General features: G+C 39.1%; 1 protein-coding gene across 4 annotated transcripts in view; it reads right to left on the bottom strand.

Moving 5' to 3' along the window:
• PTPRB (protein tyrosine phosphatase receptor type B) overlaps positions 1-22,050 on the bottom strand; it is a 62,442-nt gene that overhangs the window by 19,496 nt on the left and 20,896 nt on the right. For 3 of the 4 annotated variants that reach the window (XM_084206773.1, XM_084206774.1, XM_084206776.1), the window contains 15 exons: positions 20,141-20,419; positions 19,540-19,797; positions 18,505-18,768; positions 15,903-16,172; positions 13,836-14,096; positions 11,445-11,711; positions 9,873-10,136; positions 8,634-8,897; positions 7,431-7,694; positions 6,532-6,795; positions 5,405-5,674; positions 4,530-4,793; positions 3,435-3,698; positions 2,776-3,057; positions 1,331-1,609 (listed from right to left, as the gene is read on the bottom strand). In XM_084206773.1, coding sequence (XP_084062899.1) covers positions 1,331-1,609; positions 2,776-3,057; positions 3,435-3,698; positions 4,530-4,793; positions 5,405-5,674; positions 6,532-6,795; positions 7,431-7,694; positions 8,634-8,897; positions 9,873-10,136; positions 11,445-11,711; positions 13,836-14,096; positions 15,903-16,172; positions 18,505-18,768; positions 19,540-19,797; positions 20,141-20,419 — 4,014 coding nt within the window. The remainder of the gene's footprint in view (positions 1-1,330; positions 1,610-2,775; positions 3,058-3,434; positions 3,699-4,529; positions 4,794-5,404; positions 5,675-6,531; positions 6,796-7,430; positions 7,695-8,633; positions 8,898-9,872; positions 10,137-11,444; positions 11,712-13,835; positions 14,097-15,902; positions 16,173-18,504; positions 18,769-19,539; positions 19,798-20,140; positions 20,420-22,050) is intronic. The other variant, XM_084206775.1, reaches the window with a different exon arrangement.

Consider the following 22,050-nt stretch of genomic DNA (forward strand, 5'->3'; position numbering starts at 1 on the left):
AAGAAAGTGCAGCAAAAGTGGGGATTTCAAGGATCTAAATTGCTGATTCTTTTAAAAACCTTTAGTACTGAAACTATATTCCACATATGGGAAACATATAAAAACCGTAAGCAGGAGGCTAAATTTCAAAAGCTTTTAGAATGCAAAAAAACCGAAAAATTCATACATTTATATGCTTTTTAGCTAGACTTCTTACATCTACAAAGTCTAGCTGCAATTTTTTGTGTTCCCTTGAGGTAGGGCCTCCAGCGTTAACCAGGGCCTGGGAGAGAAGCAGTGTTCAAAACAGGTTAAGTGACAATAAACAAACATGAACATAAACCAAATAAGAATAAACATGATCAGCAAATCTTCAAACAGGACTCAGTCTCACCTCTTGTAAAATGAATAACCAGGTCATACGTCTGGATTTGAGGTATCCTTTGTGATAGAAGAAGAAGATTTAAAAGGCAACTTTTAAAGGGGCAAAGGAGAAGATAGTTTGGTGACTGAACTCTAGCTTAGCTCAATAGCTCCCAAAGCAAACATAATTTTTATGATCTAGCATTTCACACAAACGTGGCTTTTAAAAAGCAGCTACAGAGGCGTCCCTGAATACAGGACTCCGGGCCATCCTCTCATTTTTGAGTTTAGCCCTGGAACAGTGCAGGCCTCTGCATTGTGCAGTGCCACTGAATCCTGATGTAGTGCAAAATCTGGGGCAGCTCTAGGGTCAGCAATGGCAGGCTGTTGACTGTAGTGATGCCTGGCAGTGCAGAGGTACCAGCAGATGCTACTGATACTCCACTCAGAAGTCTATGGGTAGAGAAACTGAAGAATCTGTTTCAAAGCACATGCTATAGAAACCTGGATCCTCCCTCAGGTAAAAGTCCTACAGGTGATTTGGTCAGGTAGCACCTCAGAACAGTCTATAGATGCCAAAAGAGAATGTGGTACTACAATCCAATATCCTTACTGATGGATATTTGTGCTGAGAATAGCTACCATCAATGAGGGCAAACAGCCAGATACAGAAAGCCAAGTAGCGAGCATGAAGACAACTGATGAAGACAAGGCATGTGATGATGAGGACAAAGTATTTATGTTTCTCTGGCTAAATTTAATGAATGACCCAAATAATTTGGTCTGGAAATGTAATGAGAGGCAATATAGTCAAAATCCTGCATTGTCTGTCACAACAGAGACCAAAGAATGGTTCAATCTACTTTAGCCACCACTTCACGCATTGGCAATTGTGGAGTTCAGAACTCCTTTTATGGTCTAACTAACATGAGCAATTACTTAGTGCTGCTCAATGCCTGTCTTCAGGGCAACTCTGAATTGCACTTACGATCAATCATTGTGATGGTGCTGTCTTCAACCACTTCACTCGTCATGTCTGCAGAATGCACCTTGATGGACACCAGGTATCGCTTGTGGGGAACAAGGGTCATAATATTAAGTAGAGATTTGTCTTTTTCTATCCTTTTAGAAAATTCCACTTCAAGGGTGTCCATCTTCTTGCACTCAACACTATACCCATCAAAGTCAGAATCAGGAGGAGTCCAGGAACACGCAATGGCAGTAGAGGTTTGGGGCCGACAGTGAAGGCTTTGTATCTTGTCTGGCTCTAGAGAAACATTGAGAAGTTGAAACTCAGTGGGAAAAGGGACAGGTGTCATACACTCTCTGCTCACACTACAGCTCCTAGATTCTGTGTCAACCATCAGATCAGAACAGGAGGCTGGGAGTCAGAATTCCCAGCTATCCTGCAAATGTGTGCTGCCTGATTATTATGTAAGGCTGTCTAACCCATTTTAGCCATCTGAAATCAGATCTAGTGACATTTGCCCCATTAGCATTGTGAAGCTCCAGTAATTAATTGTGAAAACAAGGAAAATACTTCAATTCTACTTGATGAGGTCTTAACATGAACAGCAACACCACAAAGAAATGGATTTCTAGAAAGTTGTTACAACTTATTTGGAGCTTCATGTGGTCACTTATATCAGTCAATACTGATACTGTTATCTCATGACTGATCTGGTTTCCTGGGCAGCGTGTGATGTGCCCGTATTACTGACACATAACATAGAAATATGCTTCATCCATGTAATATTGGAGCACCATTTATATAATGTAATATGTAACAAAGACAGGATTTCAGTCTCAGGCGGGCATCTACATTTAAGTGATTAAGTACAGGTGAAATTTCAATTATTTTGCTGTATTAAAGAGTATATTGCTTACTAAACATAGATGTCAATTTAGAGCTGAATCCCACCCCAAACAACATGAGGATTTGCCACGACTCAGTGATTTTTACAATTTCAAATCAGCCTTTTACTGAAGTAACTAGAGACAGCTAGAGATGAAACAGATTCACAGACATGGGCAGAAATGCAGAGCAGTGAAACACTGATTCCAGTTTCAAACCTAGTACAGCACAGTTTCTTTCATCATTCCTTTCTTATCATTCAGAAACATGATTATTTCAATATACTACCATCAGACAAGTTTAAATATTCAGCCTTATTTTATTCCTGAAACTGATTGATTCAGGCTCTGCAACCAAACAGCTTCGCTCTGGATGTGAAGATTATAAATGTATGTCCATTATCACTCTTTAAACAACTGACCTTGCACACAGCAAGAGCTTAGAATCTAGGTGAATTCATCACTGTCATTCATGAATTTATTAATGGAAATTACTGATTGCATAAGGAATTGGTAATAATTTACAGTTTTGCATCTCCTTCAACTGAGTGTTAAGGTGCAAGGGAAATTTTTACTTACTTGTTCTCACACTTGCAGACTGTGACTGACTGTATGTCTTCCAGCTGTCGCCACTGACAGTTCTGACACTGAACTCATAGAGTCTCCCTGGTCGCAGGCCATAGATGATGCGCACTTTAGATTTGCTGCTGCTGTAGGGATTGAATACTGTGAGGGGATCCTTTGGAAGCCATTGCACCTCAAAATCATCATAGTCTGTCCAGTCTGGAGGACCCAGCCAAGTGATTGATAAAGAAGTGTTTGCAACATCAGTAAATGACACAGTGTTAGGAGGGCTGGGTGCTATGCAGAAAGGGGGGAAAAAGAGAGAAGAAAAAGAGATTCTTAACAAATTTTTACACAAGACAAATAAAACAAAACATGGATTATTTTCTTCATGCATCACAAAGTAGTTTTGATTATCTCGTATACACAGCCAGTTACTGCACCTGTGCTGATGATGGTGACTTTCACAGTTGTAACATATTCCTGAGCTTTTGAAAGAAAAACAGCACTGACTGCTTTTCTTTCACATTCCATTGTTTTAATGCTCTTAAGGTTATCCTTCATCTTGATACCTTCAATGACTCTTACAATAAATCTTCCCTCAGAACAAGTCTGTTGCATAGTTGTGAACTAATGAATTCAAACAGATGGGATTAAAAAAAAAAAACCCATACCTGTTCTTCCTTCAGCATTTGCTGTGTTGGTCAGCTCACCACTGTGAGTCACCACAACCAAAGTATACTTTCTGCCAGGAATGAGCCCCTGGAAATGCCACTCTTCCAGGTCTTTCCTTTGCTCAGTTTCTTTCTGTGTCCCATTTGGGTTGTAAAGATTCAGCTCATAGAAGTCAACATCTCCTGCTGCTGGACCCCAAGTGAACCACAGACTGTCTGTCATGTTTCTGTTAGATGCCTTGAGACCAACAACTGGGGCTGGTACTGAGAAAAAGGAGGAATGAATATTACTTTATGTAGAACATCCTTTGGGTAAGAAGAAGCAAAACAGTCAAGCAGACTGTATATTTGTCTTGTAATGATAGTAATTTTATAAACTAGACAGCCACCACAGCCAGCTGAAAAGCATAAAGCATATCTCAGTAGCTTCCTTTATTATTTTGAACTGCCACTGTTACCAAAAGAGGTTGCAATGTTTATAATGGACAGTTTTGCAAATGTTAAGCAGCTTTTTCCTAGTCAGTGTTTGGAAACACCCATTTCTGAGGTAGCTGAAAAATTGCACCACTGTGCAGACGTAGTCCCACAGATAAGTTCCTATACTATGCCGCAGGGGAATAAAGAAAGGTTTCACAGAATGCCACAGCTGCTAGAGCTGCTTAGAAAACTCTGCTTCCCACATGTGGCTGAACAAACACAGAGCTGCGGCCAGAAATTCCCATGGGAAACAAGTTTTATTTCACTGGTAGACTGGCTATCCCATTAACCCTACTTGCTTTGCCTTTTTGCTTTTTCCACTCAGGCCAATATTGCTTTTTTGCCATTTTCCTGCTTAGGGAGCATACATTGGGATGCCTTTCTTCTGACATGAGCTCCTGGGAACTGTTGTAGGGTTCTTCACTTCATTTTTCATGCTGTAACTACATCATTCAGAATTTATCTTTTTATATATCTAATGCTTTTTACATATTAGGGCCAATTTTGATACTTCTAATAGTTGCTCTAATCTAGTATGAGCATCAGACTCAGACCAGCTCACTGGTGTCCCCCTTGAGCACCACACTGGAGACAGATAGCTTTCTTAGATGTTCTTGCCTGTTCTTCCATAGACAGATGACTCATTAGTAAGGTCTCCACTGTGTGTAACAATCACCATTCGATACATCCTGCCTTGACGCAGGTTCTGGAACGAACACTGTTGGAGATGCTGCTCTCCTGAAATCCTGTCATGAAGGGACTTGTCTGGATTGTATAGGAAGATGTCATATGAATCAAGCTCCCCCTGAGAGGTGGTCCAGCTGAAGGACAGTCGGTCAGTGGTGTTCTCTGTGACTTTCAAATTTGTAACAGCTGCTGGAACTGAAAAGAAGGTGAGAGTAAATATCAGAGTCTAGCCACTAAGCTGAAGCTTTAATAAACTCACGGCTGTAACACATTTCAATTAAGCCACAAGTAATTAAGTAATATCAAGAGCAACTGTCAGAAGCAAGAGGAAAGCATTCATGAAATGTCACTGAATCTCTCCAATACAGTATTTTTATTTCCCAGAAGGCCTGATTCTCTAGCCTGTGCTCACAGAGAACTGTCCATTAGCTTCTACAAGAAGCTATAAATCAGTAAAGACTTCAAGCAAGACTTGGCCTCGAGTTTAGAAGTGTGTATTCACATCAAATCCTGATTAAGAACCTTGAGACTGTGAATTAAAAACTTGATGACAATAAAGCATTCAGGTATTTCCACAAAAGACAGAGGGAAGCATTCAGCATTTTGGTTTAATATCCTTATTATGAACCATGGTTACATTATTACAACAATAAAGTTCAGATTCACATACAAAGGAAAAATGATGCATAAACATCCAGAGTCTGTACCTTACTAGAATCTTTGTAGAATCAAAATGTTCAGATGGTTCATGTATTTAATGATATATGACTGAGGGAAACATAAGTAAACCAAGATGTTCCAATTACCTGTTCGGCCAACAGTTTCTGCACGCTTACTGAAGAGTCCACCACTGACTGTCAAAACTTGTATTTTATACTTCTTGCCAGCTAGTAAATCTTCAAATTTGTGTTGTTTGGCAGTAGCTGGCTCTGATTTGTTACTCAGGAGGACCCCTTGCTCATTCAAGAGCAGAATGTCATATCTTTCGGCTACACCAGGAGCTTTCTGCCACGTTACTAACAAGGAATGACTGCTGTAAGCATGATGGGCTAATAATTCCTGGACAGAGGCTGGAACTGGAAGCAACAATTAAAGGCAGGATATTACAAGGTGAAATACAGACCATTCAATACACAACTCTGAATAAAGTAATTAACAGAACATAACTCTATATGTGGGAAATGTCTGTGCATATGTTTATGCAAACAACTAATTCCTAGACATAAATACAAACAGCTGAAGTTTACAGAGCATTGCAGATATCTGAACCGGGAATGGAGAAGCAACAGATATATATATAGACTATCATGAAGAGATGGAGAAGGAGAGTGAAATGAACTGACTGAAACAGTTAAGAAAGGAATATAAAAAATAAAGGAGGGGTAAATTGGTGCAAAATAGTAGCCCAGAATAGAAAATGTTAGCCAGCAACTGCTGCACAAAAGTCAAGGCCATAAATAACAAATGCCGGCGCTAAAGAGAGAGGATACATTAAAAACAAGGTATTGCATTGTTTTGTATGTTCTGACACCCTGGACACTGGGACAATATGTTGTCTAACTAGCCTTGACCATGCAATAGGCTGTTCTAGAACACAATATTTGCCTACATGGAGTGGATGTATGTGTCAGATGGGTACAGACATAGGAAATGAGAGGGATGAAACTGCATTCATCCTATGAAGGAAGACACTGGGCTGGACTAGAATTCCATGCACATTCACCCAGGTAAAGCTACTGAAATGACACATCTCACTGGTATTAACAGACCCATGCCAACACTATGAGTCATGCTTTGAGAAAAAAACTTCCCATGAGTGTGAATGTTCCCATGCCCTATGGTACATTCATAAACATTATGAAACATTATCAAACAAGGGTCAGTCTCTGGGAAGATATAATGCAACTTTCTCATTGTCTCAAGAAAAACATACTTGTTCTCCCAAAAGCTGCTAAGCTGTTGTGCAAAGTGCCACTGTTAGATTGCACCACCACCCGGTACTGCTCCCCAGCTTCCAACTTGTGAAACATGTGCTCAGAGATGTGTTTGGAGACACTCTGAGAATCAAGTTGATGGTTTTGTTGAAATATTGTCACTGTGTAGGAATCAACATCTCCACCTCCAGGGGTCCAGCTCACTTTCAGACTGTTTGTCATGCCATTAGGTGACACATGAATGTTTCGGACCTTGCTTGGAACTGAAAAAAAACAGGGAACAAAAAGGCACCTGCTCACAAATTTCCTGTTTGACTCAGGTTTCCTAATTTCTACCTATTTTATGGCCACAAAAAAATGATTCAAAATTGAAAGATCATTTACAGGTACAAGTAATGTCATCCATGGGTAAACACAAGTAAAGTTGTAAACATTTGTGTGGGATTACACAATTCTATGTGTAATCTCCTTCTTGCCCCTATGATGCCTTAAAAACACCTCAAAAAATGAAAGCTCTTTAGGTACCCTCAGTTAGTTAGCCATTTTTCCATCATTATCTCAATCATTCCCTTCAGGTAGGTAAACAGAGGTGTAAAATAAGTAAGTGATTTAACTAGAGACACTAAGCAAACAACTGGCATGCATGGGAATAACAGAAACCTAAATGCTGACATCTCAATACAAATCAGATTGTCTGCCAACAATCAAGTATTAGTAAATGTGACACTTTTTTATTCAGCACAGGTGATGGCTAAGTATTAGTATGATTTTTCAGTGAGATCTGCTGTCTCTGAGCCAGTGTTACATAAGCTTGAATATTATCATGGCTCACCCTTGATTTTGAGTGGTTCATTCTAGAAAAGCCTAAACACATTTTAAATACCACATTATTTCTTACTTGTCAGGCCTTCTATGAAAGTAGCCCGCTGTGCATCCCCACTGATGGTCAAAACAAGAATTTTGTATAGACGTCCTGGAGTCAGAGCTGTGAACCAATACTCCTCAATGGTGTTCCCAAGGAAAATGGGAGGGAAGATCTTCATATCATTGAAGAGGAGCTGAATCTCATACTTATCAACATCCCCCTCAGCCTTTGACCAAGTTACCTGCAGATCTTCTGTGCTTCTGTTACTAAGGGTCAGTTCCTTCACTGACTCTGGCACTGAAGAAGTGAGAAGAAAGATGGGAAACTTCTCAGTACTTACGGACAGATCACAGCAAAAAGCTAGCAGCTCTGAAGTCATGCTTCTGAACTACAGTTCTTCAAGCAGTTCCCTTGAGAAAGTAGTAGATTGCACTTATTTGGGTAGTTTACACCTCATCTAACACTGGAAGGTCCCATTTCAGAACAGATGTCCACAATTTATCAGCATAAAAATAATAAATAAATAATCATGGAGCCTGTAGGGAGTTCACCTAGCCAACAAAAACTGAGTAAGATCTGCATGTACAACAAAGACAGAGAAAAGAGGGCTGAGCTAGTGCCAAGTCAAGGCAATTCATCTGTGTGATGCAGCACCACAATGCAGTTTCCAACTTGTGCCAGACACAGGTGAGTTATTTTTGCCCCTTGCTACATCTTTGTTAGTAAACTGAGTTTCTCAGCATGGCTCCTTAACCCACATATGGTGCTAGGTGAAAATTGCACCCAGATCCCTCCTGGCTCCCAATGAGCCACCTTACCACTCTTGCCCCATGCTCTCCAATTCCAGTGCTTGGGGTAGTTTGAATAGACTGAGGTCTAGTCTATCTTCTGTCCTATATATTTCCATGACCAGAAAAAACTGTTTAGTACATTCTAGCACAATTTAATGATAAATATTAAGCCCATGTGGAAAACTGTACAACTGGTTTTTTGGCTTTCAATATTTCAAGATTTGCTTTCCAATTCAACAGCATAGGTGTCTCACTTTTTGCTTGTTTGTAACTTAAACACTGGTAATAAACTACATACTGCTTTCTATATCTGAAATAATACACATTAAAACACTCAGAGTCAACATTCTATGTTAAAAATCATATGAGATTTTTGTTCCTGGGTATGGTAAATAAAAAATAATACCCTGGGTTGTCTCAGAATGTTTCCAGGGTGCTTACTTACTTGTTCTGCCATAGACTCTTTCACTAGTTTCATATTTCCCACTCCTTGTGCTGACTGTGACACTGTACTGCCTCCCTGGGACCAGACTGGTGAACACACATTCATTTTCATCCTTTGGGACACTTTTTGTTTGGATGAAATCATTGTTGTTCCCGATGATCACTTCATAATTATCAAAATATCCAGATGCATGTAACCAGGACACCTTCAAGTAGTCACTTCTGGCTGAATTGCTGACAGTAAGTCCCTGGACACTTGAAGGAACTGAAAGAAAAAAAAAAGCAGAAACTTCCTGAAGTAACCAGAGTTGTGGCAGAGAGTTATAGTTGTGGTAGTTTTGTGAGGAAGTTGCAAAAAGACAACAATGCAGACTTAATCAATAAAGTAGTATCTGCACTTGACAGGCTGCTTTACATCTTATGACAATACAGTGGTTTGCCTTTCTAATTTTTGGTCTTATGGAACTTGCTCTGTTTTTGTAAGATTAGTGAGTTCCACAGACAAACACTGATCCAAAATTTGGTTCTTGTCCTTTTGTGGCTGTTCCTTGGATTTTCACTTTGATCATGAGAAGACTAAAATTACACTAACTTGATACTCTTTGTTATTTTAACACCCTTTACAATCTTTCTTTTGTTTGACTGGTCTACCAAGTGTAAAGTCTCTTTTTTTTCCATTTTTGAGAAAGTTTTAAAAGGTTCTCCATCATTACTGCCATCCTTTTCTGACATTTCTCAATTCCTGTTATAATATCCTTGAAAATTACATTACCAAAACCACAGACACGTGTTACATTACCAAAACCAGTTGACATGGGTGTTACTTATTATTGTGACACCTCACTAATATTTTACTAATTAGCCTATCTTTTTCTCTTCTTTCAGTGCCTGAGTAACTTTCTGAGGAGATGCTCTGCAGAATATACTTGAAGGGCCATGTAGAGGCATTAAGGGCTGGACAATGCATTTGAGCCACAACTGACACATATTTCTGTTGACTCATAAGGACTGACATTACTTTCATTCATGCTAAAGTATTTTTGCATGAAATAAAGCAGCAACAGGGGCATAAGAATAAAACTAAGTCTGTAAAGCTGTAATTCTATGGCTTGACCCTCCAACCCCTAGTCATCCATGCCGGTTTGGTCCGATATTGATAAATCATTGGTAATGGCTATACATTGGCCATTACCAACATAACAATGGTTACAGTGACTGTACTTGCCCAGAGCCTCTTTACCTGTTCGTTCCTGGCTGAGGGAATAGTTTTCATACTTTCCACTCTTTGTGGTTATCATCACATCGTAAAGCGTCCCAGGAGTAAGGCTGCTGAAGGAGCATTCACTGAATGATTTGGAAATGGTGAGAGTCTGAACAATCTTTTCATCATGAGAGAGTGTTACCAAATAACTGTCTACATCTCCAGAAGCTGGCAGCCAAGAAACACTGAGGTAGTCACTCCGACCTGAGTTATTTACTGTTACCCCAGTCACACTGGAAGGAACTGCGCAATAAAGAGCAAAAATTAAAAAAAAACATTTACTAGCCAATTCTTATTGTTGTGAGTATCCCTGTAATGCCATCCCCTGCAAAATAAGCAATCTGGGACTCCTGAGAAATTCTGCACTGTGAATGTCTCTCAGCAAGATTCATCTCCTTTTTTAAATACAGTGAAGGAAATTGCTCTTGGTGGCCTGATCCCAGAATTTCTAAAATCCTAGAAGCTGAGTTATCCTCAGATTGCCATTCCTCAGTAACGACAATAACTGGTGAGGATGATAAGAGGCTGAGGCCCACCGCTGAATGTTTCATTTTCAATGGGTTCTCTGCCGCCTACTGGACAAAACATGAACGCCACTTGTTTTTCAAGCCAGCAAGGTCAGCTCAAAGGCTCCTCGTTGCCAGAATTACCATCACTCAGGTGCAAAACTCAGTTTTTACAGGGGCAGAACTTAGACATAACGAACTTCCAAATTTTAACTGGACTCTGCTGCACTGAATTTACTTATCTCAGCAGAGGGGCTGGCCAACAGCTGTTAGAGTCAACCCCCTCTCCCCTGATGATTTTACAACATACACTACTCTACTTTAAGCCTTTTAGTATTATTTGTCTCCATTTTTTTTTTCAGGCTTGTTTTGCCTATTCACCTGAAAATAGTGCTTTTCAAGGAGAACATTGCAGAAAACTGCAGAATGCCTGGCCTTTGCCAAATTCACATAATGAGTAAAACTGCACTATATTGCCAAATTTTTCCTCTAAATATCCACAGAATTAGTATTACATTTCATGACTCTTTAAACCTAAAGATTTTGATGCAGCAGTAAATCTTGCTCTATGAAGTACAGAAGAACCTCATAATAACTAATTAGCCCAGGCAGACATTCTTTGATGCTGGATTAAAGAAAAAGAACAGGTTGTGAGAAACTGAGACACAAATTCACCCTACCACCTTTAGGCAGGTTCTTGGCAAACATAAGTAAGGAGCAATCATACTACACCACCACAACCACCACATAGCCAATGGAACAAGAAAGTCCCTTCCAAAGAGTGATTTGCCCAGACAGTTGTTCATTACTCTCAGGGCATATTTTTGTCTTCATTACAGAGTGATCCTGCTGGAGAGTTCCCACTGTAGTTAGAGCAGTTAGCTCTCTAAAGCTATATTTCCACAAATTTGGACAGACAGTGTGCACATATGGAGCTATACAGATGAAAATCCTGCTTTTCTGAATTCTCAGTGCAGTGGCTTAAACACGAGACCATTCTCTTAGATAAATTCAACTATCAAAAAGCATGCTGGAGTGTTTTCACCTGTTCTTTCCTCTGCAATCGTTTGCCTTGAAGATATCCCTCCACTGACAGTGGTGACAACAACTGAATAGAGTCCTCCAGGTTTCAGGGGATAGAAGTGATATCTGTTAGTTTCACTGGGAACAGTTTCATTTTTAATGACAACATTTTCATGAATCAGTAGCACTTGATATGAGTCTACATCTCCCAGTGCTCTTGTCCAGTTGGTGAACAAGCTGTTGGTTGATCCTTGACTTGACACAGTCAGACCTGTCACTTGGGCTGGCACTGAAAAGGAAATTGACATACTGTTACTGAAGAGAAACAAAATAAAACAAAACAGAATCCCCCAAAGAACACAAGTTTAGTCACACTGAGGAAGTGCATCAAAAGAACATTCCAATTTGCAGCCAGACTCAACAGGACTAAAAATACTTTAAGTGGGGGCTGCTTCCTGTCTGGGATGTGGTCTATGGGAAATTAACTAAGGCACAGAAAGGTCTTTCAGCCTTTAGCACAACTTTTCTCAGTCAGATGAAAATGATTCAAGATCAGGGAACTGAAAGAGATGGCATTTTATAAATACCATTAAATAAAAGCCATCCTTTTAGGAAATCATCCAGGGTTTTTGATGACTACTTCATATATAGTCTGTGCCTTTAATTTTCCTTTTTCTCTCTCATTCAAAATCTTTCATTTCTAATAAATGGCAAACTCATTTGAAGAATACCTCAGGCACAGTCATCTATGCTGTGTCAGACCCTTTAATTTTAGGGATAACTGAAATTCATGGTTATGGTTTAACTTTTTATGTAAGAAGATCTGGAGGATACCAACTTTTATAACATCAAAAGATGAACTGTTAAACAAACATAACATTTATCTAAGCATAAGCTCATGAACTTAGCAAGACCCAAAAGGATAAAGAAATAACAAAGGAATGTAACATGTAGCTCAAATTTTATCCCAAATCCACTTTTTTTAATTTAGTTTGACAATATTTGGTCAAAGCAAGGAAATACAATTACTTCTAAAGATTTCTTTCTATATGACCAAGCACAACTGAAATAAAGAAGACTCTATAAACTGTGAATGCACTCTTCCGCTCTTGTTTTTCATCAACATTTTTGCAATATAGTACTGGATTAGTAATCATTAACAAAAACTAGAAAGTTAGGCACAAAGCTGAAGAAAATGCAAAGTTGACAAAAAACTAGATCAAAAATCCTTCCTGTTTTATAATGTTCTCATAACATAGTTAGCCCCAACAGGACACTAAAGTGCCACATTTCTGTGCTAAATGCTCATTTCAGGGCTCTTTGCAAGTAAGACCTACTTCTGTCATATTTACAGCAATATTTTTCAAGCCTAGTAAGTTGTCCTGCTGCAAAGAAGATTCAGAGGTTTGGAATGCTTATTAAAACTTATGTTCTAGTAAATAATGTTTGTTCTTTATAATTCACCTTGAATGTAATGACACACAATCAGTGCCTGATGTGTTTTTAAGCATTGACTCATACTAGTGAAGTGGGACCTTTATGCCTGACTAGGGCCCCTATAGGTGTATAAGTCAGATGGAACTGAAATTCCAGCTATCTAATAACATAACAGGGAAATCAAAATATAGCTAAACTTCTCAGGTCTTGGAAGGAGTTATAAAATTTAAATAAGGACCACCATCAATTCTAGGCATGCTTCAATTCAAACACAAGCAGCTTGGTTTCCTCTGAGCTGTGCAAGTCAGAACTACATTTTAAAACTTTGCTTGCACTGGAGAATGTTTAAGTCAGTGCTTAAACAGAGTAAAGCAACCTGTATGGTTTAAAACTTGCACATGTGCACAAAATCAGCACCCAGCAGGGGGTGAGAATGGGACCTTCCTTGTGACACAGTCATTATCCTCAGTAACAAACACATATTCTGGAATCAGAAGAGCAAAAAGATTCAAAACACATCTTCAAGGTCACATATGTGACCTTGTGTCTGTCAACCTTGGAATGTTCCCCCTAAAGTAACATTTTCCTGTGCGGTAATGTTTCTCTTTTTCCCAGATGATAAATGCTTTGCATCAAGAAGTGACCTTCCTGAAAATACACAATGAAAATGGTTCTTCTTATATGGAATCTTGTGCTAATGCAGATTGAATAGATATGACATAATATTTCAGAAAACTGTTTTGCCAGGAATTACACATCTATTTCCCAATAATCTTAAATAAATACAGTAAGATAACCTGACAGTCAGAAATGAGAGACTCAGACATGTAACATTTTTACTGAGGAAACAAACATAAGATCAAGACTTTTGAGATTTAGACACTGAGTTAATTAAGTTCACTACAAAGCAAAAAAAAAAAAAAAATTGTTAGTGGTTGACAGAAGTAAAGATTAAAACAGTTTGACAAGATGATACCTGTTCTTCCTTCTACTGAAGTCCAGTTGCTTAAAGTCCCACTAATGGTAGTGATGGTCACTGTATATTTCCTTCCAGGTATCAAGTCAGTGAAAGTGAATTCCTTAGCTTCTTTTGCAAGTCCTTTTTTTACAATAGGGAGCTCACTGACTTCCAGGGAAACCACATAGCTGTCCCATTCTGCAGCAGGGGTCATCCACATGACACTAAGTGAAGATTCATTAGCATGCTTCACACGGAGCTGGAGAACAGGTTCTGGAGCTGGAAAAGTACACAGATATCACAACAAAAACAGAACTATGTAGTAAGCACACATGCCCTACCTCAAGCTGCTGTGAGAAATGTGTTCTTTAAGAAAGAAATTTGACAGCAACAGAGTATCTGCAATCAAGAGGAGATTCTTTACCTTTTTCTAGGAAGCCATTCTTACAAATCTAGTATTTGTGCCCCTCTTCCAGTAAAGGACTATTAGCAGCAGACTTCAGCAATGCAACTATGGCTGTCATGCTTAGGTTTAAACTTACACCAGGATATATATTTTAGTACAAATGGAAATGCAGGGAAGTCAGCAAACTTCCTCTTGAACTCTGGGTGCTATAAGGGATATAAGACATTTGTACCATGAATCAGATCTACAACAACGTACTTCTAACAAACAAGGATGCAAATTATAGGGTCAGAGTGACATTGACTTTGCATTGATTTATATCTAAGTCAAGCTGAGAGACACTTCAAACTTATAGGGGCATAAAAGAAAGAATCCAATCAGTGAATTTCTCTGTGTGTTCATGTGTGTGTGTGCCTGCATACCGAGCAAGCATGTCTTGCCTAATATAGTCCCTGATCTGATTTTGTCCCTGTCACATTGAAGTACAACTCACTTTCCAAGTCTGTGGGTTAATGTAAGAGAAAACTGAGTCACAACAAGGCCTACTATCTATACTTCATAACAGACACATTATGCACCTCACTGTGGGTCAAACACAGTCATGATACACCCACTGCTGAATGTTATTAAATGGACCTTGTTCTAATCACAGAATCATAGAATCACTAAGGTTGGAAAAGACCTCTAAAATCATTGGGTCCAACTTTTAATCATTTAACTGAGTCAATTAAAAGTAACACCATAAAGTTAAATTACTTGCAACATATGTCAAAGTAAGGAAGATGAGAATGCATCTTGCTCTGATCAAATTTGCTAAAAGTCAGAGAAAGCTTCAGTTCTGTGGCTTCTACTGGTCTTTCTGTTGTGCAAAATTAACAAAATTAAGTCCTCGGGGAATGACAGGTGAGAGTATAGTAGAAAAGGCAGGCCCCAGGAAGGGTGAGGATAAAGTAGAATGGCACTGTCCCTATCTCACATTTTTCAGTCAAGTTCGCCTTGAGCCTAGCCTTTTATTCCTACTCCAAGTCTTCCTTTCCTCTGAATTGCACTTATTCTGCATTCACTGAGCAGAAACTCTAACAATTATATAAAAATTATTTTTAAAGTTTGTTTCCAAAGGAAATCCAAATACCTGGCAGGGACATGAGTGGAATTCTTTCGCAGTGTGTTAGTCAGAGCCACATCAGATTTGCTTCAAACTTAAAAACTTGAACAGACTCACCCATTTTCTTTATGAAGCACAATACCAAGAACTGGGATGTTAAAGGACAGCCATACTAAGATACATCTTTGCCATATGGTTAATATTCTTTACACAGACTGGCAAGGAAACATACTGATGAACAATACAGGAAGGCCTATAGTGCTTTCTTTAAGACCTTTATAGGGTGCCCTACAATCAGCTATAAAATATAGAAGTGAAATGAACAGGTAATGTAACACCTGAGTCATGACAGAATTGTGATATAGTTCCCATAGCTTTCACTAACAAAACATTTACTACAAAAGTAATCCCAAAAATTTTCACAGAACTGCTAAAATTATCTCTGTAGTTTACAAAGGGAGCTCCTTTATACTGTATTAATTGTGAAATTAACTTGTGGATTCCCAAGTACTCTTCCATTGCTCACAGAGCTGAACACTTTGCACTCTCACAGTGCCTGGACAAGCATGCTGACCTGTTCTTCCCAAGCAACTCGTCTTGCTCTGCAAATCACCACTCTCCACAATGACTTCCACGCCATACTCTCTCCCTGGGATGAGGCCCACATCACGGATGAGGTACTCGGTGCTGTCCTTCTCGAGGGTGGTGTTGAGCACCAGGGCTGAGCGGTTCCACAGGAGCAGGTGGTACCTCTCCCAGTCTCCCGCAGGGGGCACCCAGGTCACTCGCAGAGACCGTGGCCAGCCACCAGCACCTGCCTGCAGCTCCAAAACTTTCTGGGGAACTGGAGAAAGAGGAAGCGAAAAAGCAATTCTGAAGTGGGGTATTTCTGGTGAGACGTAAATGTACGGGCAAAACCTGTCTCAAAGCACAGCTATTGTACCAGTGCTTGGACTAGCTAGAGCAATGTGAGTTATCTTGTTGCAAAGGCTGGTTTTCATTTTAAAGGCAATTTTTACTCTTCCCCACAAAAACCACTCACTTTTTTTCCTGCTGGTTTCTGACATCAGAAATGGGCAACCCATCTTAAGGCACCCCTGTACACTTCTTGGATGCCCCTTGCAGTTTTCAGTCAGGTTCCCTGTTGTTTCCTGCACTTAAGCTCACTTAGAAACTGTCTTGTATGCCCTAATTCCTCCCAGCTGTAAAAGGCACTGAGATCAAGACAGTGGTATATTAAAGCATTCACTCCATCCTGTCCTGTACTTCATTAAATTTACAAGCCTAACCTTCTCCGTGTACTCCTGCAGGTCACATTGGACCACTGAAGCTTTTCTGATTTTCAAGGAATAATTAAATATTAGACAGACCAAGCAGAGACTAGAAGACAGATGCAGACCCTTAGGAGAGGATACCTGTAAGCTTCATATTAAGATACTCAGAGATCAGTATTGGAGCCCTGAGACCATCCACAAGTATTAGCTGATAACTACAAGGCTAGCATCATGTTCTTATGCTTTATCTAGCGTAGTTAATATTTAATTGATCAGTAGGATCAATTTGTAGCAGAGGAAAAAAAACCTCCTTAGCAGCATCACAAAATACTTACCGGTTTCACTTCCCATGGGAATAGCTGGCTATCAGACCTAGAACTCCCATATGCCAGTGAATATGGGAAATGTGTTTCAATTTCTGAGTGAGTGGATAAAAGCACACACTGTATTGTTAGGAAGCACAGATGAACTTACATCGTAACAGATAAAGTTCAGCCTTGACAGGCTGACTGAACATCATTATACCCTAATGGCACAAAGTTTCAGTCTCTGAGATGTCTGTATTTCTTACTACAGCACTTCTTGGCTGGTTCTGCTGCAATACACAGCAATGTGTACTATATTCTTGGGCACCTGGCTCTCTGTGAATTACAGAGGGACCCTAAGAGTCCAATCCCTTCAGCATCTGTAGACCTGACAGTCTGGATTTACGAATTTATCTTTACTCCACAGAGCTTCTGCTGAAGTGACTGTTTTCAAAGCTCTTGATGTCTGTGGTAAAGGAAGGAATTGCTTATGACCAGCATTCTTGGAAATAGGACTTGCAGTTCCCAACTTTGAAAGCACTGGGTCTAGATCACAAAGCTGGGGATCAGTGCTGTTGAGTGAGGGCCTGAAGTTCTCCCTTTAGATTGAAATGCTAATCTTAAAGGACTTTAATGGTAGGCTAAATAAACAAAACAGACATGCATATAAGCCAGTCCAGCTTTGTACTTTCTGGACATGAAAGACTTCTCTTCTGGTACCAGCATTCTCAGCCTGCACTGAGAATGGGGTATCAGGTATGTCAAGGATGTGAATTTCACATGAGATGTTTAATTGCAGACAACAGATATTTACTAAAACAAATACTCTGCTTTCATACACACACATTTTCTCCCTTTTGGCTCTGAGTCTACTAGAAATTTATGTATGCATTCTTTACTGAGTTCGACTTTTTTTTTACTATCTAACTTTTGCTCAGGCTAGGCTGGTGTGGAAGAGATTACACACCTCTAGGGCCAGTAATGCTGTGGGAGAATGATGAAGGATTTTTCAGGTTCAGAACCAATACAAAAGATACCTGAAAGAAAATTATTACTTCTGAAAGAAGATAAAGAACTCATAACTCAGCTCTATCTCCGCTGCCACATGCCTTTGTTAATCCATGCTGTTTATAGTAGAGAAATCTGAGACGTAATCTCTTCCAGTTTGTAGATTTGTGTCTGGAAGAAGGAATAAGACTAGACCTTGCAAAATTACTTTAAAGACTGTTAATAATTTGACTACATGCACACTTCCCTATAATGTAACTCAGTTTATGTAGTATGCTGAGCTGAATTCAAGACAACAAAGTTGGTCAGAAGTGCAATAGTATGCAACAGTTTTGTAACAGACTCATTTAGCTATAAGGTCCAACAAAAATTCATGACTGTCGCCTGCTCCCAAGATATGCTGGAGCTGCTTTTGGCGGTAAGATTAACTGTTGCCACAAAGTCAGCAGGGGGTATTCCTGAAACAGTATTGTGCTTTTAATCAGATTTTGCCTGGAATCCAAATAATTTTGTCTCTTACAGTGATTTGCTACAAGGCCAGTGTGGGCAAAAATTAGTTAAAATGTTCTTACTGAAGCAGAAGACTTACATGTCCTGCCAGTTGCCATCCGATCGGTGAACAGTTCGCCACTGATTGTGCGTGCAGTAACCTGATAAAGACGTCCTGGAGTTAGCTTGTCAAACTGTGTCTCTGTGACTGGTGGCTGTACAGTTTTGACTTCTTTAATTGATCCAAGATGAGACAGAGTGATATTACAGAAATTGAGGTTTCCTGAAGGTCTTCTCCACTTAACTTTTAAAGTATCTAAGCTGCCATCGTTAGTCACCATCAAATCTAAGACTTCAGCTGGGGCTAAAAAAAGAAAATAAGAATAAAATACATCCACTACAAAACATATAAGACCTGCTCCCTCCCAAGCTCCCATAGTTAAGTTTTGATTTTGAATAGTTTTATGAGATGGAGTATGAGTGATTTTGCCTGAACAGTGAAGTCTGGTCACAATGCACATCACTTTCCGAAATCACTTCCCTAAATCACTTCCCTTTCCTAAATCACTTCCCTAAATGCCTCCCATGCAAAACCACCACATTTGATAAGATTTCTGTAGAAGAAATTGCATCTTACTCTTCCCAGAAATTAAGGACAGTGAAGGCATGACACTTTTTTCCCTACATAAGTGTTTTAACCATTGGACTCCAATAGGATGTCATCTTGTCATTATCTCTATGACCAAAGAACCCCAGCCTGAAAAATGTTCCTGAAAAAAATATATTTCTATAACTCTAGTTCTTTAAATCAGTATGTCTGTATGAAAAGAAAAAAATCACGACAATTCTGAAAAACCCATATGAAATCAACCAACTAGGCAAACAAAAACCCCAAACAACTCAAACCATCATTGAATTTTACAATTTTTTACATTTTTTTCCACTTCCCTTTCACACTTTTTCTACTTTCATTTTAGCCTCTAAGTTTCTTGCAGTGGTAACTTAGGGAATTAAATAAGATTATGGTGTCTCTAACTTGGAACATGAATCACATGTTATTCTGAAATATGTCCTATAATGCTATTAGGTTAATGCCTTAGCTTCTTGTTTTGTTGTGATGAATTCTGAATCATACCTGTCCTGATTGTTTGAAAACTGCTGCTCTCCAATCCTGCAGCCTGGGTTATGATAGAGAGGTTATACAGTTGGCCTGCTGTAAGTCCTAAAAAGGTGTAGGAGGTCAGGGAACCCTCCTGGTGAATCTCATGAACTGGTACATGATTATCCAGCAACAGCAGCCTGTAATGATCCACATGTCCAGAGCCAGAAGACCAAGAAACATGGATAGTGTCTGTCTTGACACTAACCTGGATATTTTTCACAGGAGATGGCACTGTTGGTATAAAAAGGACACATGCTTAAGGCCTAATAGTTATCTCCATCATTTCAGCAATTTTGAATAGATATATTGTTGGAATGTGTAGGTTTCTTTAGGGTTACTGAAAACCCAACCCCAAATACACAATAAAAATGAGACTATTCTTAGCAAACGATTCTTTAGGTCAGTCAGAGATTCATATCTTATTTCTACTTATAATCAATAGATACTTCATAAATAAACATATAGGTATATAGCCATGTAGAAAAATTATACCAATTTGCTAATTTCAAAATGCAGAAGTACAGAATACTGTAAGTGGTTTTGCTTAGATGAACTACAGGAAAAGAAGTCCTACCAGTGGATCCACTAATGTGAAGTTCTGGGGTAGTTTTATTTCCAGCAACGGCACTGAGGACAATGTTGTATTTATTCCCAGGAATGAGACTGGAAAATGTATTTTCTGTTTTTGAAATTCTTCCTGGTATGGAGACTTCTTGTATCTTTTTATTATCACGATCAAGTAATACTAGGTTATACATGTCCACCTTTCCTGAGGAAGGATTCCATTGAACCTGCAAGCTTGTGAGTGTAGTTTTTTCCTTAATAATTTCCAAATGAGATGGTGGCAAGGGATCTGCAGTTAGGAAAAAAAACCCCATAAAACATAAACCATTTATTGCTTTGAGATTGTCTGAAATTTTACACAGCAGCACAAGAAATCTTCCAAAACTCTCTATCATCATCATGCTGCCAATACTTTTCAAAAAGTTTTTCCTTCTAATTATAAACACTGTACATTGAAGCCAGTCTACAAGAGAGTCTTGAAGAATTCAGAAATATTACTTTTATGTATTTGTACACACTCACTCAGACATGCACATAGCAAAACACTTCCACTGGGGATGTATATTGCAAGCTTGGAAATCTGCTGATAGTAAAACTGAACAACTTTAGTAAGAAACAGCAGCAAACATGTAAACCCAGCAAATTATACTCAGTACCTTAGTGTAATGTAGCTTTATAGATGGCAGCAACAGCTTTCATTTCCTAGAACTCACCCTAAACACTTTATCAGTTAATGGCATGAACATTTATACAATTTTAAGGGCAACAATCTTTTGGTTTTAGTATTAGCTTCAACAACTTCAAACAGATTCTGACAGAACATGCTTCTGCTCTGTTGTAGTTCTGTTCATAAAAATTTAAAAAAACCCAAACAGTATATTGGATATACCTTAAGGAACTAATATTGGGATTATTTCTCTGAAACTCTCAACATTCATTATGTTATTAAGAAGCTCTCCAGTAAAATCACCTGTGAAATAAGATACACTCTAAAGGAAAGATAAACTGACCAAACCTAAAGAATCTGGTTGATTTTATTCTCCAGGTGCATTTCATCACTCACAAGACTTCATGCAAACCACACAAAATCTATTACATATTGATGTACTAAGGTATTGATGTTTATGTCTTCCAAAAACGTTATTAAGATGCTTATTAAGAAGATATCATGAAACAACCCAAAGCAGTGAAATCAAGCCTTCATAAGTTGGGACGTTAAAGTTTCCCAACAATTTAGGAATAAATTTGCCTACCACAAGAGTACACTCTGTGCTACTCTTTCCTAGCATCAGACCAGGAGTGTAAGGTGCATCCAGGCTGAGAACTGCAGAGTCTGTATGAACAGCACCTCAAACACAGAAGAATAAGACTATTTTTCCAATACAGTCATTGCTGCTTGGCTCCCTGAACAAAGAAGACAAAAAAATGTCAATCACATAATTTAAAAATTTACAAATGTAAAGACTGCAAGGATGAAGTTGAACCTACCTCCCACCTACAAATATGTAAGTAGGAGGGCCTTAGCAGGCTTTAAGCTGCTTTTTCTTCAAATTCTGGATGATGTGGAAGGTTTAATCACTTCCTACAAAACTCTGCTTGGCACAGAGTAGTGCCAAGTTTTGGTGGCACACTTTGTCAATCAAATACATTAGGAATGTCAAGGAAGCATCTCCTTCCTCAGAAACATTCAAAGACTGACTGGACATGGTCCTGGGCAACCAGATCCAGGCGGCCCTGCTTGAGCCGGGTGCTTGGACCAGATGACCTCCAGAGGTCCCCTCCAACCTCAATTTTTCTGTGGCTCTGAAAGCACTGTGTCCCTTTGAACCTATGTCTCTCCTTAAATTCAAATTCTTCTTTGGACCACAGAGATGTTAGTGCTCTTCAGAAAAACAGATGAAAATTAAACAAATTGATTTA

This window comes from Fringilla coelebs (assembly GCF_963513975.1).
Source record: "Fringilla coelebs genome assembly, chromosome: 5".
Taxonomy (NCBI): domain Eukaryota; kingdom Metazoa; phylum Chordata; class Aves; order Passeriformes; family Fringillidae; genus Fringilla; species Fringilla coelebs.